At 42.5% G+C, this 26775-nt stretch overlaps 2 protein-coding genes across 10 annotated transcripts; one reads left to right on the top strand and one right to left on the bottom strand.

Annotated features, from left to right (window-relative positions):
- Positions 1-828: 828 nt before the first annotated feature.
- ACYP1 (acylphosphatase 1) lies at positions 829-16948 on the bottom strand. 4 transcript variants are annotated; one of them, XM_003902064.3, is made up of 3 exons: positions 16681-16948; positions 10994-11085; positions 829-1559 (listed from the first exon to the last, which is right to left on the bottom strand). In XM_003902064.3, the coding sequence occupies exons 1-3, from the start codon at positions 16841-16843 to the stop codon at positions 1344-1346; spliced, it is 471 nt and encodes a 156-aa protein (XP_003902113.1). In that variant the 5' UTR covers positions 16844-16948; the 3' UTR covers positions 829-1343. The 4 variants fall into 4 exon arrangements, with proteins under 4 accessions (XP_003902113.1, XP_009210236.1, XP_009210237.1 ...); XM_009211972.4 differs by lacking the exon at positions 16681-16948 and adding an exon at positions 16200-16301; XM_009211973.2 differs by lacking the exon at positions 16681-16948 and adding an exon at positions 11456-11573.
- ZC2HC1C (zinc finger C2HC-type containing 1C) lies at positions 11672-25714 on the top strand. Of its 6 annotated transcripts, none has more exons than XM_031667976.1 (4): positions 17068-17198; positions 18000-19183; positions 21297-21361; positions 25150-25405. In XM_031667976.1, the coding sequence occupies exons 2-3, from the start codon at positions 18019-18021 to the stop codon at positions 21344-21346; spliced, it is 1215 nt and encodes a 404-aa protein (XP_031523836.1). In that variant the 5' UTR covers positions 17068-17198; positions 18000-18018; the 3' UTR covers positions 21347-21361; positions 25150-25405. The 6 variants fall into 6 exon arrangements, with proteins under 6 accessions (XP_031523834.1, XP_031523836.1, XP_031523835.1 ...); XM_031667975.1 differs by having other exon boundaries at positions 18000-19356; XM_031667974.1 differs by lacking the exons at positions 17068-17198; positions 21297-21361 and adding an exon at positions 11672-11936 and having other exon boundaries at positions 18000-19356; positions 25150-25714.
- Positions 25715-26775: the final 1061 nt, after the last annotated feature.

Below are 26775 nucleotides of genomic sequence, written 5' to 3'. Positions count from 1 at the left end.
CGGCTAATTTTGTATTTTTTGTAGAGACGGGGATTTCTCCATGTCGGTCAGGCTGGTCTTGAACTCCCGACCTCAGGTGATCTGCCCGCCTCGGCCTCCCAAAGTGTTGGGATTACAGGTGTGAGCCACCGCACCCGGCCTTTGCTCAACTCTTAATTTACAGACGACAACACCAAGACTCTCTTCACTGACTTGAATCTCCCCAATGCCACCACAGCTTCTTTTATAACTAAAGGAGAGCAGAACTCTGAGAATGCTGTGAGAATAAAGTGTTTTGAAATTGTTCACCAGTCCTTAGTTTTTGCTTTCTATCTCATTTTCATTGAGAATTTATTTAAAGTGGAATTTATAACAAATTTGTCAGACCTGGTAAGCATTTGACATATACTAGTTTAGTGACTAACCAAACCCAACCAACCAGTCTTCTAGGGCTGATTAAGCAAAATCCTGATAACTGTTTATGATTATTACTATAGCTAGGGCTGCCATAACAAAATACCTCAGACTGAGTAACTTAAGCAGCAGCAGTCTATTTCCTCTCAGGTCTAGAGACTAGAAGTCTGAGATCAAGGTGTTGGCAGCAACGATTTCTTCTGAGGCCTCTCCTTGGCTTGTAGATGGCCATTTTCACAGGGTCTTTCATTTTTGCACACGTGTGTCTATGTCCAATATGTTCTCTTATAAGAACACCAGTCAGACTGGAGTAGGGCCCACCCTCACAGCCTCATTCAACCTTAATTACCTCTTTAAAGGCTCTGTGTCCCAATACAGTCACTTTCTGAGGTACTGGGGACTGGGACTTTAACATATGAATTTGGTGGGACACAGTTCAGCCCGTAACATAACTTTATGTGAATTCCTTACCCAGAGAAAAGAAACAACAGCAGAAGTAATTCATCCAAACATCATATGAACAGAGCTAACAAATTGAACTTGTGGTATTTGTTCTTATTAGGCATGCAATTTCTTGAAGAACATTTCATAGAAACCATTTAAAGAAATGACTAAGTAACATAACTTTTTTTCTTTCAGACTTCTTTAAATTACCTCAAAATCCTCTTCCCACAAATGTTTACTGAATAAATACTTCTTATTTCGCCCAAAAGGAAGTTCACTGAAGATTTTTCAAAAGTACTCTAAGCAGAAGGTTCTAATGTTTTTATTGATTAGATTTGTGTACAGTAATAATCCTTCCATCATACAGGTAATATATAATAACATTCAAATATCTGACATTAAAATAACTTATTGACTAATGCTAATATTAACACACAATAGTTCTATCTCTATTAACAATAAAAACCAAACCAAATCAACCAAAAACAAAACTTAAATTCAGGCCATTATTTTACAATTTGGAAGTCTGAGTAATCCAACTTTAAGATGACTTTCTCATTGCTGAAGTTTGCTTTGTCGATGTGTGATTTGGGACTTCCTCTTGTTTCAAGCCATTCCTGCATATGACGCACCTTGGAGATGGGACCTTGCAATTGTCCTTGCACTGTGCCCCGGTCAGTGTTCTGGACCCAGCCTACCAATCCCAGCTTTTTACCCTCAGCCTAAGGGGGGAAAAAAGAGAGAGAGATCCAGTGAGATTGAGGAAAACAAGGTAAGACTACAATTTGGCCTATAATCAAACCACTGAAACTAATTTGATATTGCCCAGAACAGTCAAAAGAAAGACAGCAAGAAGGAGCTCATTGCTTATCTTCACATGAAGTGTTGGCCACTTGACTCCATGTCTTTCTTCTACCCTATAAAACTCAGGCACTAGAATTTTCCAGTGTGAAGTCAATTTGGTTAAGTACCAAAGACTTAAGTCCAAAACAGATGCTTTTGAAATGATCCCCTAAGGCTGATTGTTTTTAGAATACTGGACTGTATCTTGCTCATTTTCCCTTCTCCCTAATCAAGAATCTATTGGGTATGTTAAATGGAAAAAGCATGAAGCTCTTTGATCCTTCCCTTTGCCGTTAACCAGGACCACACCTAAAATCCAGGTGAATTCGTGTTCGTTATATCTTTAAAGATCATTAGAAAGTATTTCACAATTTCCTGAGCAACTCATCCCATTGCTCTTACTATAGTAAAACTGTCTAACCCAATATATTTATGTTGTAGCCAAAGCCCACTTTGTTGTCTTCCTAGAAAAGGAAAGCAGCTGGTGACCAGCCTCTCAACAGCAAACCATGAGACTACATAACTATCAGGTTTTCACTTGACTTTCTTCTCTTCTGTCTAAATAATCACAATGCCTTTAGGCTTATGAAAAGCATCTAATCATTATAGTGGCTTATCCTTTTTAATGTTCTTTCCTTTTATTAAACTGTGGCAAGACTGAATGTTTAGGAAAGGTAGCAATGTTTTGGAGGTAATTTTATTTTTGTATAAATTTATGATTAGAATATTAAGTCACTGATTGTTAAAGTAATCTATCTAAATAGAAGGTGTTGGATTACAAAAGAAAATGGGAGTTAACATGATTGCATGTCAAAATGTGGGAAATTGCTGGAGTTGGCCAAAGAAAACGTTATGCATAGCAAAAAAATGTTTGATGAGGAATGTAAGTATCCATCAAATCAAAGACATGTTCAAAGCAAAGACATGTTTGCTTAATGAACAAAACAGACTCCAACCAAATAAATAACCATTTGAGGGATACAAAGGAAATTAAAGAATGAAGAAAAATAGAAGATGCCTACCCGATGCACTGCTAAGTGCCAAAGAAGATACCATAAAAGAAGAATGCTGAGAATGAATTTTGAGTAAGACTCCACATCCAACTGACTTGGTATAACAACTGCCCTCTTCTGCTTCAAATTAACCCACGGGAGCTGACTATCTCCAGTTCTTAAGAGATATCTTATATGTATGGTAAATAGCTGTAAGAATGTGCAGTTTTAAACAGGAGGTTTAACAGTCAAATAAATCTTTAAAAATTTGCAGTGTGATTTATCTGAACTCTTTTTTTTTTGAGACGGAGTCTCACTCTGTCGCCCCTGTTGGAGTGCAGTGGCGCCATCTCAGCTCACTGCAAGCTCCGCCTCACGGGTTCACGCCATTCTCCTGCCTCAGCCTCCCAAGTAGCTGGGACCACAGGCTCCCCCGCAACCACTCCCAGCTAATTTTTTTGTATTTTTAGTAGAGATGGGGTTTCACTGTGTTAGCCAGGATGGTCTCGATCTCCTGACCTCGTGATCCGCCCATCTTGGCCTCCCAAAGTGCTGGGATTACAGGCGTGAGCCACTGCACCTGGCCTTACCTGAACTCTTGAGAGTTGAACAGAATGCTACAAAATTTGACCAATGTTGAGAATGGGTGTTTCCTACTGGTTTCATTTGTGTGCTCAACTCTGTTCTTATTTTTTTAACGATAGCATAATGTTATTGACTTATGTTCAGTTTTGAATATCTATTGCACAAGTAAACAGGGTTTTTCTCCCCTAAGAAAATTCCAAAAAGCGAATTCTATCTCATAACCATATTTTTGCTTAAACAATCATCTGACAACATTTTAAGGAATATAATCACCAACTCTAGTTGCAATCTAAAAAGAAACTCTCTTCAAATCAATAACCAAGATTTCCACCTTAGGATACTAGAAAAAGAAGAGCAAACTAAATTCAAAATGAGCAGAAAGAAAGAAATAAAGATTAGAGCAGAAATTAATGGAAAGCAGAAGAATAGAGAAAATCAATAAAACAAAAGTTGCTTCTTTGACAAGATCAACAAAATTGACAACCTTTAGCTAGACTGATAAAGAAAAAAGGATGAAAGCCTCAAATTACTAAAATCAGAAATAAAAGAGGAGACATTACCACCAACCTTACAAAGATAAAAAGGATATAAGGGAATTCTATGAACAATTATATGCCAAAAAATTAGATTAACTTGGATGAAAAGAAACCTAATAACCTAGAAAGACAAACAACCAAAACTGAATCAAGAAGAAATAGAAAGTGTGAATAGACCTATACCAAGTAAAGAGATGGAATTTTTAATCAAAAACCTTCCCACAGAGAAAAAGCCCAGGACCAGATGGCTTCATGGGTAAATTCTACCAAATGTTTAAAAAACAATCCTTTACCAACCCTTCACAAGCTCTTCCAAAAAATAGAAGATCCAAACCAAGAATTAAGGGTTAAAAAAAATAAGAGGAAACACTTCCCAACACATGCTATTAAGCCAGCATTATCCTTATACTAAAACCAAAGCTAAAAAATAAAAATGAAAAATAAAGAGAAAAAAAAAAAAACCCAATGTAAAAGAAAAAGCAAAGAAACTCCAAAACAACAAAGCCGTCACAAGAAAAACACCACCAAAAAACCATAGACCAATATCTCTTATGAACAGAGATGCAAAAATCCTCAGCAAAATACTAGTGAACCAAATCAGGCAACATCTAAAAAGAATTGTACACCATGACAAATTAGGATTTCTTTCAAGGTTGCTTCAATATGCAAGAAGTAATCAACTTAATATGCCATATTAATAAAACAAAAGCTACATGATAATCTCAATAGATGGCAAAAAAGCATTTGACAAAAACTAATACCTCTTTTTTGATCAAAACACTCAACAAACTAGGAACAGAAGGAAACTTCCTCAACCTGATAAAGGGAATCTGTGAAAAACCCACTGCTAACATCATACTTAATGGTGAAAGATTGAAAACCTTCCCACTAAGATCAGGAACAAGACAAGGATGTCTGCTACTACCACTCTACTCAATATTATACTTGAGGGTCTATCCATAGCTGGAAAAAGAAAAGGCATTCAGATTGGAAAGGAAAAAGCAAAACTACCTCTACTTGCAGATGACATATCTTGTATACAAAAAGTCCTAAGGAACATACACAGGCACACACTAGAGCTAATTAACAGTCTCACAAGGTTGTAGGATATAAAATTAATATACAAAAATCAATTGTATTTCTATACACTAGCAATGAAAAACTGAAAATGAAGTTAGGAAACAATTCCATTTATAATAGCATCAAAAAGATAAAATGTCTAGGAATAAATTTAACAAAAGAACTGCAAGACATATACGGAAAGTTACAAAACATTCTTGAAAGAAATTAAAGACTAAGTAAATGGAAAGACATCCCTTATTAATGTATTGGAAGACTTAACATTGTTAAGGTGATACTACTACCCAGTTGATCTACAGATTCAACTCAATCTCTATCAAAATCCCACTGCTTTTGCAGAAATCGAAAAACTGATACTAAAATTTACATGGAAACATAAGGGACCCAGAATAGCTAGAAATAATCTTGAAAAGGAAAAACAAAGTTGAAGAATTCACACTTCCCAATTTCAAAATTTACTACAAAGCTGCAGTAACTGAGACAGTGTGATATTGGCATAAGGATAGTGGCTTAGACCATTTCGTGTTGCTATAAAGAACTACCTGAGGGCCGGGCATGGTAGCTCACACCTGAAATCCCAGCACTTTGGGAGGCTAAGGTGGGGTGATCATGAGGTCAGGAGTTCAAGACCAGCCTGGCCAAGATGGTGAAGCCCCATCTATTAAAAATACAAAAGTTAGCTGGGTGCGGTGGTGGGTGCCTGTAATCCCAGCTACTCAGGAGGCTGAGGCAGGAGAATCATTTGAACCTGGGAAGTGGAGGTTGCAGTGAGCCGAGATCGCACTATTGCATGTTAGGCTGGGCGACAGAGCAAGACTCCGTCTCAAAAAAAAAAAAAAAAAAAGAACTACCGGAGGCTGGGTAATTTATGAAGAGGTTTATTTGGCTCATGATTCTGTAGATTGTACAAGCATGAGACTGTCACTGGCATCAGGTGAGGGCCTTAGGCCGTTTCCACTCACAGCGGAAGGCAAAGGGGATTCCGCATGTGCAGAGATCATATGGTTAAAGAGGAAGTGAGGCAGGGTGGGAAGAGGTGGGGTACCAGGCTCTTTTTAATAACCAGTTCTCACCAGGTGCAGTGGCTCACACCTGTAATCCTAGCACTTTGGGAGGCCGAGGCAGGTGGATCACCTGAGGTCAGGAGTTCGAGACCAGCCTGGTCAACATGGTGAAACCCCATCTCTACTAAAAATACAAAAATTAGCTGGGTGTGGTGGCGGGTGCCTGTAATCCCAGCTACTTGGGAGGGTGAGGCAGGAGAATCGCTTGAACCCTGGAGGCGGAGGTTGCAGTGAGCCAAGGTTGTGCCACTGCACTCTAGCCTGGGCGACAAGAATGAGACTCCGTTTCAAAAAAATAAATAAATAAAAATAACAACTAGTTCTCAAGGGAACTAATAGAGTAAGAATTCATTGACCCTCCCACCCTGCAGGAAGGGCATTAATCTGCTCATGAGGGACCTGGCCCCATGACTCAAATACCTTGCATTATGTCCCACCTTCAACACTGGGGATCAAATTTCAACATGAGATTTGAAGGGGACAAACATCTCAACTACAGTAGGCAGACATACAGATGAATGGAATAGTATTGAGAGTCCAGAAAGAAACCTTTACATTTATGTTGATTTTTGAATAGGGTGCCATGACAAATGAATGTGGGAAATAATACTAATTTCAACAAATGGTGCTGGGACAACTGGATATTCACATGCAAAAGAATAAAGCTGGATTTCCTACCTCACATCACATAAAAATTAAACTGGATCAAAGACCTCAATCTAAGAGTGTAAACTATGAAACTTTGAAGAAAACATAGGCGGCTGGGCGCGGTGACTCACGCCTGTAATCCCAGCACTTTGGGAGCCTGAGGCGGGTGGATCACGAGGCGGGTGGATCACGAGGTCAGGAGACCAGTCTGACCAACATGGTGAAACCCCATGTCTACTAAAAATACAAAAACTAGCCAGGCATGGTGGTGCACATCTGTAATCCCAGCTACTCAGGAGAATCGCTTGAACCCTGGAGGCAGAAGGCTGCAGTGAACCGAGATCGTACCACTGCACAGAGCAAGACTCTGTCTAAAAAAAAAGAAAAAAAGAAAAGATAGGCATGACAGCTGGGTGTGGTGGCTTACACCTGTAATCCCAGCACTTTGGGAGGCTGAGGTGGGCAGACTGCTTGAGGTCAGGACCAGCAACTTGGGGAAATCCAGTCGCTACAAAAAACAAAAACAAAACAAACAAAAAACATAGGCATGAACCTTCATGACCTTGGATTAGGAAGATTTCTTAGACATAACACTAAAAGTATAAGCAAAAAAAGAACAGATAAATTTGATTTGACTTCATCAAAAGTAAAAACTTTTGTACTTCATAGACACTATCAAGAAATTAAAAAGACAACCCACAGAATGGGAGAAATGTTTGTATATCATATATCTGATAAGGGACTAGTATCCAGAATAAAAATATTCTTATGACTCAAGAATAAGGAGGCAAATAACTAAAAATGGGCAAAAAGATTTGAATGGACATTTCTCCAAAGAAGACATAAAATATGCCAATAAGCCCATGAAAACATGTTCAACATCATTAGTCATTAGGAAGGCAAATCAAAACCACACTGAAAGTATACACGTACAACAGGATATTATTCAGTCTTACAAAGAAAGAAAATTGTTTTTACTTTCATAATATAACACAGATGAACCTTGAGGATATTACGCTAAGTGAAATAAGCCAGCCACAAAAGGACAAATACTGTGAAATTCTACTTATATGAGGTAACTAGAATAGTTGAATTAATAGAATGTAGATTTATGATTGTCAGGGGCTTGGGGGAAGGAGAAAATGGGGAGTTAGCGTTTAATGAATACAGAGTTTCAGTTTTGCAAGATGAAAAGTGTTCTGTAGATAAACAGAACAATGTACTTAAGACCACCGAATTGTACATTTAAAAATGGTTAAAACAGTAATTTTTATGTTATATGTATTCTACCACAATTTTAGAAGTAAGTGTGCTATATGGTTTCCAAATATTTTGGGATTTTCCAGTTATCTTTTTTATTTTTTTTTAATGTGGTTTAGTTCCACTGTAGTTGCAGAATATTCCTCGTATGATCTAAATCCTTTTAAATTCATTAATACCTGAAAAACAAACAAACAACCACAATGAGATATTACCTCATACCCACTAGGATGGCTAACATAAAAGACAGTAACCATCGTTGGCAAGGATGTGGACAAACTGGAATTCTCACACATTGCCAGTGAGAACATAAAATGGTATAGCTGCTTTGGAAAAGTTTGGCAGTTCCTCAAAAAGTTAAACATAAAGTTACCATATGACCCAGCAATCTACTCCTAGGTATGTATATACTCAATGGAACTGAAAACATTGTCTACACAAAAATATGCACATATGTGTTCCCAGCACTATTATTCATAATGGCCAAAAATCAAACCCAAATTTCCATCAACTGATGAATGGATAAATAAAATGTGGTATATCCATACAATGGGATATTATTCAGCCATAAAAAGGAATAGGATACTAATACATGCTACAGTGTAGATAAACCTTGAAAACAATATGTTAAGTGAACGGAGCCAGTCACAAAAAAGGCCACATTTGTATGATTCCATTTATAGTAAATATCAAGAATAGGGTGAACATGGTGGCTCACGAGTGTAATCCCAGCACTTTGGGAGGCCGAGGTAGGTGGATCACCTGAGGTCAGGAGTTCAAGACCTGCCTGGCCAACATGGTGAAACCCCGTCTCTACTAAAAATACAAAAATTAACGGGGCGTGGTGGTGCATGCCCATAATCCTGGCTACTTGGGAGGCTGAGGGAGAAGAATCACTTGAACGTGGGAGGCAGAGGTTGCAGTGAGCCGATATCATGCCACTGCACTCCTGCCTGGATGACAGAGTGAGACAGAGTTAAGACTCCGTCTCAACAACAACAACAACAAAAATCTAGAATAGGCAAATTCATAGAGACAGAAAGTAGGTTAGTGGTTATTAGGGGTTTAGGGGATGAGGAGTGAGTGCTAACAGATAGGGGGTTTCTTTTTGGGATGATGAAAATGTTCTGGAATTAGTGCACAACTTTGTGAATATACTAAAAATCACCAAATTATACACTTTAGGAGGATGGGTTTTATGGGATGTAAATTATATTCCAAGTTTTTAAAAGTCCCTGAATTATTATTTGCCACTTCTCTAGAAATGAAGGAATTTAAAGAGGCTAGATAATATCAACAGCAAACAGACTGCAGCAAAACAACTGTTCAAATGAACATATATATTTAAATGATTATAAATAGTAAAGAATAAGCTACAAGCCTAATTAAAAAAAAAGATGTCATTTTATATGCAGTTTTCCAATCAATATTTGTTTTTCTGCATTCTGTTATTCTTTCTTTAAACTGGGGAGAAGGGCAGGTAGAGAAAGATGGGCTATATATACCACTATCTGGCCCCTTTCCCTCAACAACTTTGACTAACCTTTGAAGCTATTATCTCAATCACCTTAATTTACAGGAACTTACCTGCATAATTGGTAGCAACGCTAATTGGAACACAGCTCTTGCTATGAGTTTCAGCAATTCTGTTTTCAACAATCATTTCCTATTTGAATGTCAGATGGGAAGAAATGGTTTCTGAATAATTAGAATAAGAGGTATTGGCCGGGCACAGTGGCTCACACCTGTAATCCCAACACTTTGGGAGGCTGAGGTGGGCGGATCACCTGAGGTTGGGAGTTCAAGACCAGTATGACCAACATGGAGAAATCCTGTCTCTACTAAAAATACAAAATTAGCGGGGCGTGGTGGCGCATGCCTGTAATCTCAGCTACTCAGGAGGCTGAAGTAGGAGAACGCTTGAACCTGGGAGGCGGAGGTTGCAGTGAGCTGAGATCGTGCCATTGCACTCCAGCCTGGGCAACAAGAGTGAAACTCTGTCTCAAGAAAAAAAAAAAAAAAAAAAGAAAGAGAAAAGAAAAAGAGGTAGAAGGATCACTTGAGCCCAGGAGTTCAAGACCAGCCTGGGCAACATAGCTCTCTATTAAAAGAAAAAAAAAAAAAAAGCTGGGTGTGGTGGCATGCACCTGTGGTCCCAGCTACTTGGGAGGCTGAGGAAGGAGGATCATTTGAGCCTGGGAGGTTAAGGCTGCAATGAGCTGTGACTGTGCCACCATCCTCCAGAAAAAAAAAGAAAAAGGAAAAAAGGTATTGACAATTCACATTCATATTTCAAAGATTCCTTCCAGGTTAGAATTTGAATTTTAAGTACCACAGTCCCAAGAAGGAGACACTTAAGAAGTTCTGCAGTCCTAACTCTATCTGTGGGATTAAAGACACACCGGGAAGGCAATAACCAATACCTACAGAAGGCAGAGGGGAAATTGAGCTTGCATTTATGTGTGCCTGTTGAGGGAAGATTAACCACATTAAAGCAGAGGTAGAGGCTGCCAACAGTTTGTCCATCCCCTCAAATACTCCCTTATTGCTCTAGGAAGAATACCAGGCTCCACATTCAGTGTTCCCATCACCTATTCTGGAACGGATAAAGAGTTTTTAATAAGAAAAACGTCAGCTGGAAAATGTAAATGTTCTTTCAAAACCAAAAAAAGAATAGAAAGGAATTAAGTGGAGAATTGAGGGAAGCTTGGAGAAAGAGGTCTGAAGAAAGTGCAGCAACTACAGAGGAAGCATTTATATATGTTATATACATGACATCAGGTCATCTAAATGCCATCTCTTCAATCAATGTTAGCCTTTCTACAAGAAATCTGACTTGGTTTGATGACGCCACAACAGCGAGAACTGGTGAAGCCCTCTATTTCCCTTGTAAGAGAGAAGCTCATTAATATGTGTGTCTAGATGCTCAGGCACCACTGTTGGAAAAAGACAAATAATAACAGCAGGATAATCTTCCATTTACACCATGTTTTACCGATTGCACAGCATTTTCATACTCATTGCTCTACAAACTACCTCTTTGCCATGCAGCTGGCCAGCGGCTTCCAGTTCACATTTGTCAGGAACATGTCCCTTGTTCCTATGCCCACAACCTAGGTTACCACCCCAAAGCCTGCAGGCCACATACCTGAGTATACTTCCGGAAAAACACCCCTTGCACCTTCCCAAAAATTTCATAATCCACTGATAACAGGGTGTCTCCTTCTGCCATGCTCAAACCTGTCAGAAACCAGGAAAGCAGAAGAGTGAAGGGCTATTATTCCAGGACCCGCAAGCCTGAGTCAGAAAGGGCCACACCCACCCCTGTCCATCCTTAACCACTGCGACCTCTCCCCGACCTCCAGGTCCTGGAAATGGGAATCGTGAGTGGATGTGTTAAGGCGTGTGTGAAGGAAGAGCCAGACGCCGGGAGAGGGAGCTTCGGTACGCAGCTGCCCGCTGAAGCCTCTTCTGGGGAAATCACCTGCTGACCGATGACCTCCTTACATCCATTCCCGGTCCCGCTCCCTCACTACCAGAATCCCCTGCTACTAACATTTTAAGGCTAATCGACCTGACAAGCACACCCCGGGGGCCCCTCCCGGCTCACCCTCCTTGACTTCCCCACCGGCCGCCGGGCTCACTGCGGGACCACCAGGCCAACGGCTCACCAGGGCGCGCAGACCTCCGCGCCCGGAAGTTTAGTGTGTAGCTGCTCCTTCGCTGTCTCTCATGCCCATCACCTCCAGCTGGCCAATCAGAGGGGGCGCCTCGGCCCGTGCCCGCCCAGAAGGCGGGATTTCAGGACGCGGTTGTCCGGCAACCCAAAAGCTTGGGTTGGGGAATCTGTCCAGGAACTCGGCTGGGCCTCCACAAACCTAGCCCTCATCCCATCTCAGTCAACAAGCGCACCCCTCTTCTCATTTTCTCATGGGGAGAAAAGCATAGACGAAGAAGTACATTGGGATACATTCAATCATTCAATTAAATACCGACTGACAGCTACTGTGTGCCAGGCACCTGTTCTAGGTGACCTGGCAAACATTAGTGAACAAAACAGGATCCCTGTCCTGAGGAGCTTAATTCTGGAGGTGAGAGACAAACAGTACACATTAAATATCATAAATAGCTTGTAATCTCAGCACTTTGGGAGGCCAACACGGGCGAATCACTTGAGGTCAGGAGTTCGAGACCAGCCTGGCCAATATGGTGAAACCCCGTTTCTACCGAAAATACAAAAATTGGCCGGGCGTGGTGGCAGGCGCCTATAATCCCAGCTACTTGGGAGGCTGAGGCAGGAGAATCGCTTGAACCCGGGAGGTGGAGGCTGCAGTGAGCCGAGATTGCCCCACTGCACTCCAGCCTGGGCAATAGAGTGAGACTCTGTCTCAAATAAATAAATGAATAAATAAAATAAAAAATAAACATCATAAATATGTTGAGTAGGATACATCCAACCTTTCTGTCCCTTTTCATTCAGTTCTTAAAGTTTGGGTCATAACTAATCTGGAATAGGGGATTACAGGGGCATAAGTGCACAGGAGGTCCCAATGGAGGTTACGTCTGCTTCTGGGCTTCTGGAAGCTACTCACCGGTCTCCTTTACTAAGAAAATGTCAAATAATGCTTGAACAAATAACTAATCAAACAAAGCAAGAGCACAAGCAAAATAATTAATGGCTCCAGAATTACAGTTGAATCAGTCAATCTAAGTCAAATGGCCAAACTACACAAATTTATTTTGGGAAAAGGGAATTGTCAAGGGGGATGTGGATGAGGATGGTTAAAATTAGAGTTGATGTGTAAACATTTGAATCCAGCTGCCCTTATGATTCATAATGTGTGTGAAGGAAAACTGGTGTTTACTGATCCTTTGTGGATTGATTGTATATATTACACCACTTCATAACATAAGACTCCTTATGCGAATATGCCAGGTTGGCAGACCTGACAATGAGATACGGGTTTGTGACAGTAGGCACGGAAATTCATCATTCTGCTAGTTCCCTGCTACAGAGTGAGGATCCATATCCTAGAGAATCATGCAACCTTAGTGTTGAGAGGCAGGGGGTTGGTGGTGAACAAGCTGGACTGAATGTTGTACTTGGCAATATTTGAAAATAACTCTAAATAGAGTATCTTGCTAATGGTATTTCTTTCTCTAAAATTCATTTAAAAAATAGTTTATAGAATTCAAAACTTACTGAGTGTCTAATACGTATGGGGCACTCTAGAATATACAAAGATGAATGATATATAATCTTTGCCCTTGAAGAGTTTTTAATTTGGTGTAGGGGCACATATGCATGCAAACAATGACAATAAAATGTACGGCATGATAATTTAATTCTATGAAATGAAAATCCATTGAGAGCTCATCAGGAACCAGCCCTGTGCTATAACAAGGACAGAAAATATTACAAAGGAGCAAACAAATTAATTCTGATTGGGAAGATTGGGAAAGGGTTCTTAGAGGAAACAGCATTTAATCCAAGGTCACACAACCAGTAAGTGATGGAGCTGGGATTCGGTTCCAGAGTCAACTCCCGTGAATGCTATGCTCTACCAGCTCCCAGTATGTGGAGCTTAGAGTAAGGTAGTACCATGCAGATGAAGAAGTACAAGTAGCCAGTTGTGGCTAGACCAGGGGTCTGCTACCCTGCTTGTGCATCAGGATCTTTGGGGAAGCTTTAAAAAATGTTAATCCTCAGGTCTCACCCCTAGATATTGCTTTCCAAGTAGTCTTAACACACAGCCAGGGATGAGACTCACTGGGTTGGACTCTGTGGCTTATTAAGGGGAGGCAAAACTGAAAAGGTAGGCTGGACCTAATCTGGGAGATAGAAATGCCATGCTAAATTATGCACTTCAACTTTATTCTCTAGGTGAAGAAGAAGCTACTGGGGAGGGAAATGGTAGGATCAGAAGTATTTAGTAATTAGCTTGATTTAATCACTGCACAATGCATACATGTATCAAAACATCACTGTACACTGCAAATATAGACAAAATTTTTAGTTGTCAATTATATCTTAATAAAACTGGGGGAGTGGAGAAATATTTAGACTGATTATTTTGGCTGCAGCATGAAGGTTGGGTTTGAAGAGCAGATACTGAAGGCAAGAACAGAAGTTAGGAGGGCTATGCCATCCCAAGGAGAAGTGAGGAAAAACTCACCTGGGGCAGCAGGCAGAAATGTAAAGGAAGAGTCATATATGAGAGACATGGCAGAAGTAAATTCAATAGGCCAGGCTTACATTTGTAATCCCAGCACTTTGGGAGGCTAAGGCAGGTGGATCACCTGAGGTCAGAAGTTTGAGCCCGATGAAACCCCATCTCTACTAAAAATACAAAAATTAGCTGGGCATGGTGGTGTACACCTGTAGTCCCAGCTACTAGGGAGGCCGAGGCAGGAGGATGGCTTGAGGTGGTTGCAGTGAGCTGAGATCATGCCACTGCACCCCCGCCTGGATGATGGAGCAAGACTCTGTCTCAAAGAAAAAAAAGGAAGAAAACTCAATAAAACTTGTGATTAGTTAGAAGGAAGAGGCAACTAAGAGGGAAGCATGGAAGACTGATGCTGTGAGCATGCAAGGGCACACTGCAGAAGCAGATTTGAGAACGGGAGAGGATCATGAGTTTATGTTGTCTTACGGAATTTGAGGTTCCTAAGGAACGATCTTGTGGAGGTGTCAAATGGGCAGTCCCGAAATTTGAGTCTGTAACTAATGAGAAAGACTAACGTTAAGCTGGCTGTCATTTAAACACAGGTGAAACCTGAAAATTTCAGCATTTGGCTGAAATCGTTAAAGAAGAGAATGTCTGGAACTACATATATATATATATATATATATATATATATATATGAAATAAGAGGGTTTCAGAAAACACTTAAATTTAGGGGGCAGATGGGGAAAAGATAAATGCCAGAGACTTGGAAGAAGATGGAGCAAGAACACGAAAGAAGAAACCAAGAGGGCACAGGAGAACTGAGAAGAGCATTCTAAGTGGGTGGATAATCAATAATGCCACATGAGTAGGCTGAAGAAATGAAGCTTTTGTCTTTGGAAGGTCACTGGTAGCTTTGTAGTTAAATAAAGTGGAGAAAGTAGAAGCCAGGCCACAATGAACTGGACAATGACGGGGAGATGAGCATATGTCGGCAGCAAATGTGGAGATTTCCATTAAGAAGCCTTGTGGAGAAGAGGAGAAATGAATGGGACCATAATATGAAAGTTAGGTCATGGGAAGTAAGGTTTGTTTTGCAGGAGAAAGTTGAGTATATTTTAAAACCAAAGAGATGGAGTTTATGGAGAGGTATAACTTGAAGTTAACAAGATGCAGACAGGATGCTGTGGCTCACGTCTATCATCTCAGTACTTTGTGAGACTGAGGCGGGAGGATCTCTTTTGACTCCAGGGGTTTGAGACTAGCCTGAGTAACAAAGGGAGACCCTGTCGCTATAGAAAGAAAAAAAAAAAAAAAAGTAAGCTGGGTGTGAGGGGCACACACCTGTAGTCCCAGCTACTCAGGAGGCTGAGGTGGGAGGATCGCTTGAGCTGTGGAAGTCGAGGCTGCAGTGAGCAGTGATTGTGCCACTGCACTCCAGCCTGGGCGACAGAGTGAGACCCTATCTCAAAACAAACAAAGTCCGGGCGTGGTGGCTCATGTTTGTAATCCCAGCACTTTGGAAGGCTGAGGCAGGCGGATCACCTGGGGTCAGGAGTTCAAGACCAGCCTGGCTAACATGGTGAAACTCCCTCTCTACTAAAAATACAAAAAATTAGCCAGGTGTGGTGGCAGACGCCTGTAATCTCAGCTACTCGGGAGGCTGAGGCAGGAGAATCACTTGAACCCAGGAGGCGGAGGTGGCAGTGAGCTGAGATTGCGCCACTGCACTCCAGCCTGGGCAACAGGGTGAGATTCTGTCTCAAAAAACAAACAAATTTTAAAAAACCCTCAAAACCAACAAAACAGAAAACAAAAAACGCTGGGGTAAAGTGATGGAGTCAATTCCCGGAGGGTACTGAAAAGCACTAATTCAAGAGAACTCATGGAAAGTGGCCCTTCTTTCTCATAGAGGAGAGGGAAGGAGAGAGGGAGAGAGACAGACAGAGACAGAGACAGACAGAGACAGAGGAGAAAGGGAGAGAAGGAAGAGGAGAGAGAGAGAGAGAGAAAGAGAAAGCCGGTACATTCTGCTGAGGGAAGCTGCGGGAGTTGATAATTGGGACCCTGAGTAGAGTGGGAAACATCTGGAGCTGCATATATGTAGAGGTGGTACAGTCAACTAGGGATGAAAACGAGGAATTAAAAAAAAAAAAAAAAAGAAAAGAAAAAAAAAGAAGGACTGACCTGGAGGGTCCACCAAGGAATTTCTTTGTAACAGGTAACAGCTGTAATATGACATGTTGAAGTATTAACACTGATGACTGCTTGTCTACATTATTTTCCAAGTGCATGAATTGAGTAGTTACAGGGAAAAAGCGAACTGCCTGTTCCCAACGGCCTACACAGATGAACTGAAGCGAAGAAAAAAAAAAAAAACTTTCTTTTGATGTCAACAAGTTACAGAGTATCATTTACTGTTGAAACCAGGTTATACTGATTATTTTCGATCTGGTAGTTCTTTATTATCATTACATTTGGCTGAGTCATTCCTACGCCCTAAGTACAGACGGCTAGAGTTACCACGTGAGAGTAAAACATTATAATATCAAAATAATTAGATTGGCCACAAAAATTACCCCGGAAAGATACTGCGTAGCAAAAACGTTGGCAGCAAGTTCCAAAGACTTGGCGACGACAAGCAGGGAGCGCGCACGTGCAGCCATACCTGGGGCCGGCCCAGCGCAGCCAAGCGCGCCGAGAAACGCCAGCAGCAGCCCCGCTCCCACCAGGCAGGCGGTCGCCTGCACCCTGCGGCGGAAGCACGCGGAGGCACAGCCAGGGCCTCCGCCCTTTGCCAGTGAAGGGCACACCCCAAGGTCTGGGAGCATCGTTCTCGGGAAAGTACAAGTTCTTCTTTGATGGAGCCCCAGAAAAGCCTCTCCCGCCCTTCCCCGGCTCCCCAAGGGCAGGGCTGGACCCGGCTGCAGAGTTGGCCGGACACTGACTGGGTCAAGTGACGCTCGGGCTGACCGCACCCCCACCCCCGGTCGCCCCGGGTCGCTGGTGCACTGCGCCTGCGCACGCCTCCCAGAGGAGTTCGCAGCGAGGGGCGGAGCTTGGCCCGCCAGTAACTCGGTCTCCAGGCACCGGGAATAACAGAAGCTAGCTGAGAGCGCCTGCGCGGCCGTCGGTTGAGGGGGAGGTCGGGTCTGGGAAACTAGGAGCGGTGCCTGAGGGCCTCAGGTACGCAGAAGGGCGGGGAGACAGAGGGTCAGCACCTCCTAAGGGCCCGAAGGGCAGGAGAGAGAGAGGACTTGTCCCCAGAGGCGGAGTCCGTAGTGGGGGCGCCCCAGTTGATCCTTCGGGACAGAACGTGACTTCAGCCTTAAGGATCTAAAACCGGCTGCAGCCAGGTCAGGTGGCCTTCAACGCTCAGGTTACAAAACTTTTACCGTCTGCGCCACGGGGACTCCTGGGATGAGGGTTTGACAGCCAGGCACCTGCTCCAGGCCCTAGCAGCCTCTGTGCTCTTTTGAATCAAGCACGGTTCTAGCAGGAGGGAAGCCCTGAGAGCAATTTGTGCCAGTCACTACCTCTGGGCCACAGCTTGCTCACCTGTAAAATGGTGAGGCTGGACTCGGACGGAACCCTTCAGTTTACAGGTGAAGAAACGGGGGCCAGCAAGGGAGAAGTCGCTTGTCCTGTTACAGGCCTAAAACCTGACTTTCAATCCGATGCTCTTTCCACTTACTATAGAGTATACTGTGCGTGGCAGAGGCTGGTGCTGGAGGAGAGGAAAGCTAGGTGGCAGGAACACCTGTAGCACCTCCGTTTTTCTACCCTCAGGGCCTAACACGTTGTCTTGTGCATAGTAATCACTCACCAAATGGTTTTTGAAGGGAAGCTTTGGCAGATCCAGCACCACTGTCCCCAGAAAAGTTTAAGGAAATGTGGGCAGGGCAAATGTAGAAATAGTTTGCTTTAGCAGACGAGAGTGAACCTCAGACAAACTCTTCGCATGTATCTCGTTTAAATCTCCCGTAGGCATCAGTCCAGGCCCTGAATGGCTGGTCTCCAGCGGTTGGCATCACATCTGCCTGTGGGCGTTATGCTTCCACATAATACAACAGAAGCTCCAGGGCCCCACTCAGCCAAGCAAGACTCTTACGAACAAAGTGACTCTTCCCAGCAGTCTTTGAAGGGGCACCTGAGGAACAATTTCCAGAAGCAGCTTTTGAGCAACAAAGAGTTGACTCTGGATAAAGTCCATATTCACCCCAAATGGAACACCCACACAAAAGCCCGGAGCTACTCCTATCCCCACTGTACTGGAATCAGCCACCAAGATGCAGGAAGTGATTTCCAGGGCCAAGGAAATGGTTTGTTTTACTCATCAGGCCCTCAATCCTGGTATCCCAAAGCCAATAACCAGGACTTTATCCCCTTTACAAAGAAACGAGTTGGAGTGGACCGGGCGTACCCACTGAAACCCGTAGTCCACAGGAAGTCGTGCAGTACAGGTGAGTCTGGCACTGATGGGGACCAGAATGTCTACCCAAGGCCCCCTGAACTGAGAGAGTTTTCATCCAGGAACTTTGATGTGAGGAACCAGGTCAACTTTTCTGTGGTTGATCCTGTTCTTGCTGCCATGCAGGCGGAGAAGGCCTTGGCAAACTTGGACAGGATGGAGTGGGTGCAGATCCGAAGACTAGAAGCTGCAGGGGAGAGCTTAGAGGAGGAAATCCGAAGAAAGCAGATTCTCCTGAGGGGAAAGCTGAAGAAGACAGAGGAGGAACTCAGAAGGATCCAGACGCAAAAGGAACAGGCCAAGGAAAATGAAAACAGAGAGCTACAGAAAATTATATTCCCCAGGAGCAGAGTTAAAGGTAATAACAGCAACACCACGCACAAAGCTGTCTTCTCCCCAGAATTTGATTTTGAGGAAGAATTTAGTAGAGACAGGAGAGAGGATGAAACTTGGGGACGGTCTCAACAAAATTCGAGTCCATTCCAGCTCTCTGATTATAGAATCCAGAGACTCAAAAGGGAAAGGCTGGTAGCAAGCAATAACAAAATTCGAGACCGAGTCTCAGAGCCGTCGATGGAGAAGTTCTCCCCGCCTTCAGAAACACCAGGCGGTGCTTTGCAGGGATCTGCCAGAAATTCCAGCCTGTCCATGGCACCAGACTCCTCAGGTTCCAGCGGCTCCACTGAAGAGCCACAACTGGGTGAGTGCAGCCACTGTGGGCGAAAATTCCTCTTGTTCAGGCTGGAGAGACACTCCAACATCTGCAGCAGGATGCAGGGTTCCAAGAGGAAAGTGTTTGACTCCTCCAGGGCCCGGGCTAAGGGCACAGAACTAGAGCAGTACTTGAACTGGAAGGGGCCAGCTTCAGCCAAGGTAACAAGAGCCTTATGGATGTGACTTGGTGTGGGGATCATTGTAGGGGTCTGTTTTGTCATCATCAGTTTTCTTTAGGGAAAATTCATGTGTCATGTAGGAAGAATTGACGTCTAGAATTAACATTTCTTGATTACTACTGTATGCCAGCATTGTGATGGGAGCTTTGCATGTGATCCTCGCATTTATCTCTCATTTTATCAGTTCAAAAATCAAGACTTGGACAGGCTAAGTAACTTGCTTGAGGTCACAAACAGCTTTAAGTGGCAGAGTCAGCATATAAATCTTGGTTAGAATGACTAAAAAATCTAGACCAAGAATTTGTGTCCTTTGGATTATAAAAGTAATAAAAGTTTACTGTAGAAAATTTAAAAGACACAAAAAATCTAAAGAAAAAAAATGCAGGCTTTTGTCACCTGGAGAGAACGCCTCACTCTTTGCAATGTATTCTGCCATCTCCCAAGACTAGAATCTGTGACCATTCCTTTAACTATGTAGTCTGTTAAGATTAGCTCAGTGTTGGCGGGCGCGGTGCCTCACGCCTGTAATCCCAGCACTTTGGGAGGCTGAGGCGGGTGGATCACGAGGTCAGGAGATCGAGACCATCCTGGCTAACACTGTGAAACCCCATGTCTACTAAAAATGCAAAAAAATTAGCCGGGCATGGTGGCGGGTGCCTGTAGTCCCAGCTACACGGGAGACTGAGGCAGGAGAATGGCATGAACCCAGGAGGCGGAGCTTGCAGTGAGCTGAGATCGCACCACTGCACTCCAGCCTGGGTGACAGAGCAAGACTCCATCTCAAAAAAAAAAAAAGATCAGTGTTGGCATAGCTTCTTCGTAAATAGATGAAACACAATTAAGTTTGGAATTCTTTTTCTCCCCATTTAGAACGTAAACACCTTGAAGGTAAAAAGGACTTTCTTTCTGGTTATCTAACAAACCATGCCCTTGCCAATTATTTCTCACTTTAGAAAAACCAGGTTGTAAAAAGTAAGGGCTTCGTGACACTTACATGATAAATTTAGGTGAACTTCATAGGCACATTTGGACACATCTGGAGAAGATTATCTCATAAATGAATGACATGTCAAGGTTTTGCCACTTGGTTTATAAAATGGTTATTTCTCAAGGTGTGGCACACTGACAAGCTTTATTTTAGTAGTTTTAGTGTTTAGTGTTTCAGTGTTATATTAGGAAAATATAACAATATATTAAGCCCCTGATTTCCAGGGATTGTAAATTTACAGAAAAATATTAATTAATTATAAGGATGAAGTGAAAGTGCAGATGATTGAAGTTTGAGAAAGTGTAGACCGTATGATCTCAGAGGCCCTGTCTAGTTCTAATATTCCAGAAAAATAAGAGAGTGTCATTCTGTTTTCATTTCTTCCCAACCCTCCCTCCACTGTGCTGGCACCTCTTGTCCATTGGGACCTTACAGTTTCTGATATTTGCTGGAGCCTTTAAAAACTCACATTTATATGATGGTTGTTAGAAGAAATTGTTTACAATTAGAGTTCTTTTTTTCAGTACAGTTTGGGGAAATCACAAGGAAGTCCCATCCATGTTCAGAGATAATCTCCCTGAAATCTAGTTTCCAAAGAAGAAATCAACATTTTGCTCTTGCAGAGAATAATGTGATGGCCACTCACTGTTTTTTCCTGTTTTCTTTCAGTTCAACCCAATAATCCACTGGGAATTCACTCTGTCCCACTGTAGCAATTTATTTTTGGTCAGAGCCTAAAATAATCTTGTGTTTCTTAAATTCGTAAATACAGTTACGGTGAAGCAAAATAATTAGGTTCCTGAGATCAGATGCTCCAACTTTATGGCAACTAGTTTAGGGGAATGTGTGACATTGAGGACACCAAGACAGAAGGGACCTAGACTAAGATGCACCCGCACCACCCTGGTAATGTCTCAAATCTTATTCCACAGTGCTGTGCCTTTGGAAGCTGAGTGGTTGTACCTTCCTGTCATTCCTATAGAGTACTCAAGAACAGGTGATTTTCCTGGTATCCTTTAATCTTCACGTAATTTCCAGCAGACGTACACCCCGTCTCTCTCCTGGACTGTAAGCATTTTTGAGGACAGGGAACATATCTTTGTGCTTTGTGCTTAATAAGTGTTAACTGAATAGAATTTCAGTACAATGAGGAATAAAATTGAGGAATTAGAGTATAAGAAGTAAATTACTAAAGTATCTCATACACTTGAGGAACGTTCCCCTGATCAAATTCTTTGAGACAGAGTCTCACTCTGTTGCCCAGGCTGGAGTGCAGTGGCGCGATCTCGGCTCACTGCAGCCTCCACCTGCTGGGTTCAAGGAATTCTCTGTCTCAGTCTCCTGAGTAGCTGGGATTACAGGTGCCCATCACTATACCGGCTAATTTGTATGTTTAGTAGAGACGGGGTTTCACCATCTTGGCCAGGCTGGTCTTGAACTCCTGACCTTGTGATCCACGCGCCTCGGCCTCCGAAAATGTTGGGATTACATGCATGAGCCACCGTGCCTGGCCTTCGAATCTTTTAAAGGTTCCTGGTTACCATCACTAACACTCTCTTGCCTTCTTGTCTGTTTCAGCAAGAGACTTTCCGGAAGGATCCTTTCTTTTCCTTCAATAGTCTCTCTTCCTATTACTCATCATTAACAATGCCAGATCACCAAGAGCTGTTTGTCTTTTTCTCTTTTAAAAATTTAATAGTGTTTGCATGCATTTACAAAATCATGTAGTACTGACTGACCTATACTGGAGCCCCTAATTCAGCCCCTGGAAGCAGCCTTCAGTTCTGTTAGATGGTTCTTCTGGCCTGCCTTTCTATATTTCTAAATAATATGTTTATTTTCTTGATTTATCAATTTTCTACATTACCTTTTTTTTTTCTTTTTTTCGAGACGGAGTCTCTGTCGCCCAGGCTGGAGTGCAGTGGCTTGATCTTGGCTTGCTGCAACCTCCACCTCCCAAGTTCAAGCAATTCTTGTGCCTCAGCCTCCTAAGTAGCTGGGATTACAGGCGCCCATCACCACGCCTGGCTAATTTTTGTATTTTTAGTAGAGACAGGGTTTCACCATGTTGGCCAACTTGGTCCTGAACTCTTAACCTCAAGTCATCTGCCCACCTCAGCCTCCCAGAGTGCTGGGATTACAGGTGTGAGCCACAATGCCTGGTCTACCTGGTAATTTCTTACGGAAGCTGGGAGTGAAATTCTCTTTCATATTCCCTCTCTCCTACTGTTGTCCTTCTCTTACCCTTCCACTGTAGTTGAATCACAATTTTTGGTTAAAAGAAGTTAGCTTTCACATTGTAATGATCATGTACATTTTGTTCATTAATGAGTGAACAAATTCTGTCTCTGCCCACATGTACCTAGAGTTAATAATGGATGTATGTTTTCATTTTCTACATACCTGTCTTTTTTTTCCCCCACAAGGATCCATCTGATATCAGACATCTGTTAACGTTTTTATAATGCTCAAACACCTCTCATAATCTATCGGTTTGATTTTTTAATTCTGAAAACCTCCCTTCCACCACTCTGATCCCTTCTGCTCCAGCCTGGACTGGTTATTCTCTAGGCCTGGTGCAAACCCATTGTCTTGGGACTTCTCTTTGCTTCTCTTCTTTGTTGGGTCCCGTTTCCAGCATCATGTCTTCTTTGTTCTTGCATTACTCCTTCCTTTGCTGAAACTTACTAAGAAAGGTGCACAGCAGGTATACTGTCTTGGAATGAATGACACTATCTGTGTAACAGGCCCCCATTTGATGCTTCGGCTAGGTACAGAATTCTAGGAGGAAAATGATTATCTGTTAGAACTTTTAAGGTATTTCCCACTAGCTCGTAGCATCCAGTGTATTGTTGAGAAATCTAATGCCATTTTGATTCCTGTTTCATTACAAGAAACCTTTTTTTTTTTAAGGCTACGGGATTCTCTATTTGAAATTCTGAAACTTTACAATAATTGTACTGGATACTTGGTAAGCCATTTCAGTCTCAAAATGTGTGACATTTAATTCTAGGAACGTTAATTGTATTATTTCCTTAATAATTTTCTCCTCTCCAGGTGCTGTGGCTCACGATTATAATCCCAGCACTTTGGGAGGCTGAGGCAGGTGGATCACCTGAGGTCAGATGTTCGAGACCAGCCTGACCAATATGGTGAAACCCCGTCTCTGCTAAAAATACAAAAATTAGCCGGGTGTGGTGGCGCACGCCTGTAGTCCCAGCTACTCGGGAGGCTGAGATAGGAGAATCGCTTGAATCCAGGAGGCTGAGGTTGCAGTGAGCCAAAATTGTGCCACTGCACTCCAGCCTGGGCAACAGAGTGAGACTCCATCTCAAAAATAATAATAATAATAATAATAATAATAATAATTTCTCCTTGTGCTTTCACTGCTCCTTCTGGAACTCTTACTGGTCACATGTTGGACTTCCAGGATTAACTTTCTAATTTTCTAATCTTTTCTTTTTACTTTCCATCTTCATCTGTTTTTCCCATTCTGAGAAATTTTCTTGACATTAGTTTACAACATTTCTATTTATTTATTTATTTTTTGAGACAGGGTCTTGCTCTGTTGCCCTGGCTGGAGTGCAGTGGCACGATCTTGGCTCACTGCAACCTCTGCCTTCTGGGTTCAAGCAATTCTTCTGCCTCAGCCTCCTGAGTAGCTGGGACTACAGGCGTGTGCCACCACGCCTGGCTAATTTTGTGTATTTTTAGTAGAGACGGAATTTAACTGTGTTAGCCAGGATGGTCTTGATCTCCTGACCTCGTGATCTGCCCACGTCGGCCTCCCAAAGTGCTGGGATTATAGGCATGAGTCACCGCGCCCGTCCTCTATTTAAATAATTTTTATTTTTAGCTATCAAAGTTTTGATTTATAATAGTTCTTTCTGGTTCTCTGGTTGTCTTTTTTCATAGTATACTCTTCTTGTTTTATGGACATAATCTCTTCTAATACTCATTTTGTTGATATGGTCTCATGTTAAAAAAAAGTTTTCTTCTGCCTCCTGCCTTGTTGCTGCTTCCTAGGTTTTTGTTAGTGGACTTTCTGGGCTCTTTTTCTTGTTAGAGCTTTTAGTAAATATCTGATGATTCCTGGCTGTCCTTTCATATTTAAGCTTAAGTGGGGCTTGTTGACTAAGGATCTTCATATTAAAGTTACCAAATAGTGAGTCTTTTAATTAGTGTCTCCCAAGGTCAGTATCTGAAGGCTTTTCTCTGGACTGCTCCGTGTATCCAGAGAACCCCTCTTTTTCCTATGAAGATGTCAATCTGCTTGGTACTCTGGGGGCTGAGCAGGGGAAGGAGGCTGACAGTTCCATAATTTGGTATGTACACTTGTACTTAATCCCCATTTTCAGCCCCAAGATTAATCCACCGTCTGGATTTCCTGAGTCAGAAGTCTGTCTGGTTCAATTTCTCCAGAGAATAAATCCTTGCTCTTCTGTGAGTGTGCCTGGGTGTTGGACACTTGGATGCGTAAGGTGGGAGGAGCCGTGGGGTCCTGCTTGTTTTCAGTCCTGTACCTCCTTACTTTCCACTATCTGGTACTTCCAAGCACTGAACCTCTCCGGATTCTGTTGGGAAAGTGGCTTGCCTCTCAGCAGTAGCTCCTTTGCAGGCCCTTGGTTTACCTCAACGCTGGCAAGTCAGTTACCACTGTTGCTCCTTTCCTGTTCTTTGACCTTGCTGATTAGTACCCTTTTCATTTCTTACTGTTATTCTAAAAGAGACTCAGGAAGGAGATAGGTGCCAAGTTGAATGATCAGTCTCCCTTTTACATTACAGGCTGAACCTCCTCAGAAGAACAACTGGAGACAGAAGCACGAATCTTTTATCCATACGCTCCGCCAGGCTCGAGAGGTCCAGCAGGTAACTGCCAAAGGTGAAAACCGTTCACACTTGCCTCCCATCCTGCCTGCAGAAAACCCAGACTACATTCAGTGTCCTCACTGTAGCCACCACTTTGCTCCCAAGGTGGCTGAGCAACACATTCCCAAGTGTAAGACCATCAAGAACCGTCCTCCACCTCCAAGGAAGCATTATAGTTGAGCAGACAACAATGGAAACTTTTGGATAGGTCAGAAAGCTCTGCTTCTCTTCAGCAGTAAATGGGAGTAGAATTTGATGCAAAGCAGAGAGAAATCAAACAGCTCCCAGATCTGCCTGCAGAGTTAAAGTCTGTGAGGAGAGAGCCACTGCTAAGCAGCAGGAGGCAGAAGGAAGCCCCAGCTTCCCACTAAATTACAACCTTGGGCTGGTAAGCTTTATGTTATTGCCCTCAGAATTGACGGGTGAAGACACTGAAGAGTCGTGAGCAGGCTCCATTAAAGCTCTCTTCTTGCATGCCTGACTTGTGGTTTGTGCTAGTGAAGTGCCTGCATCTGGTTGTGCCTTCCTGTCACTGCATGTATGTTCAGAGTTCCTGTTAACTCTTGCTTTTGTAGAAGCTGGAGTTATTAGGATGTGTTGGAGTCAGAGGGGCATGATCACCCAGATGGTAACTCTTATGAAAGATAATTTTGCTGTAAGGCATTATTAATGGAAATCTATCCTTGGTCTCCCTGGTGCATGATCCTGGCCAAAAACCAATACAAGTATGTAAGGTTAAGGCACCAATGTCTCCTAAGCCTTCCCTATGGTGTACTGTGTAATAAAGGAAAGATCTTTATGTACTTTATAGGGTAGGGATGGGTGTTGGGGGGAAACACATTATACTTCTGCTTGTTCTTTTCTAATGGGTTTCATATGTTAAGAAAGAAACCTCCATTTTAGCTGTTAATAGCACTCTACTTTCAAATCAGTTTGGCTAAATGACTGTTTAGAGGCAGCAAAATCTACCATCAAAGTAAGCTGAGATAGGCTGGGCATGGTGGCTCATTCCTATAATCCCAGCACTTTGGGAGGCTGAAGTGGGAGGATTGCTTGAGGCCAGGAGTTCAACAGCAGCCTCGACAACAAAGCAAGAGCCCGTCTCAAAACAAAACAAAGCTGGGACATTGCACAGTGTCACATGCCCTTGGCAATTATAGCATAGTCAACTTCTATTTGAGAGAGTAAACTCTGAAGGGAAAGGGATCAAATCTTTTTAGTTTTCTCTGTGTAGAATATTGCCTAGCACAAGTTAGACCTCAATTAATGAGGTCTGGAGATTAAAAATTAAACAAGGTGAATGAGTCCTAGACTAGTGAAATGAGAGAACTGATAATGTCTGCGAGAGTATTATCAGTTCAAATAGGAGTGAAGTTAGCACAACAGAGAAATCCTAGGATTACTGTTCTGTATTACTCAAATTGTTAGTTTAAAATACTAGAGAAAAACTGCTCAATTTGAGCTAGGCAACAGGGCTAGACAGACAACAAAATCCTATTTTACTAAATAACAAATAGCCACTCACTCCTGCTCCATTTCCTC

The sequence above is a fragment of the Papio anubis genome, chromosome 7 (genome assembly GCF_008728515.1).
Source record: "Papio anubis isolate 15944 chromosome 7, Panubis1.0, whole genome shotgun sequence".
NCBI lineage: Eukaryota > Metazoa > Chordata > Mammalia > Primates > Cercopithecidae > Papio > Papio anubis.
The sequence above is the reverse complement of the archived record's forward strand: the minus strand, read 5'-3'. Positions and strand labels throughout refer to the sequence as shown.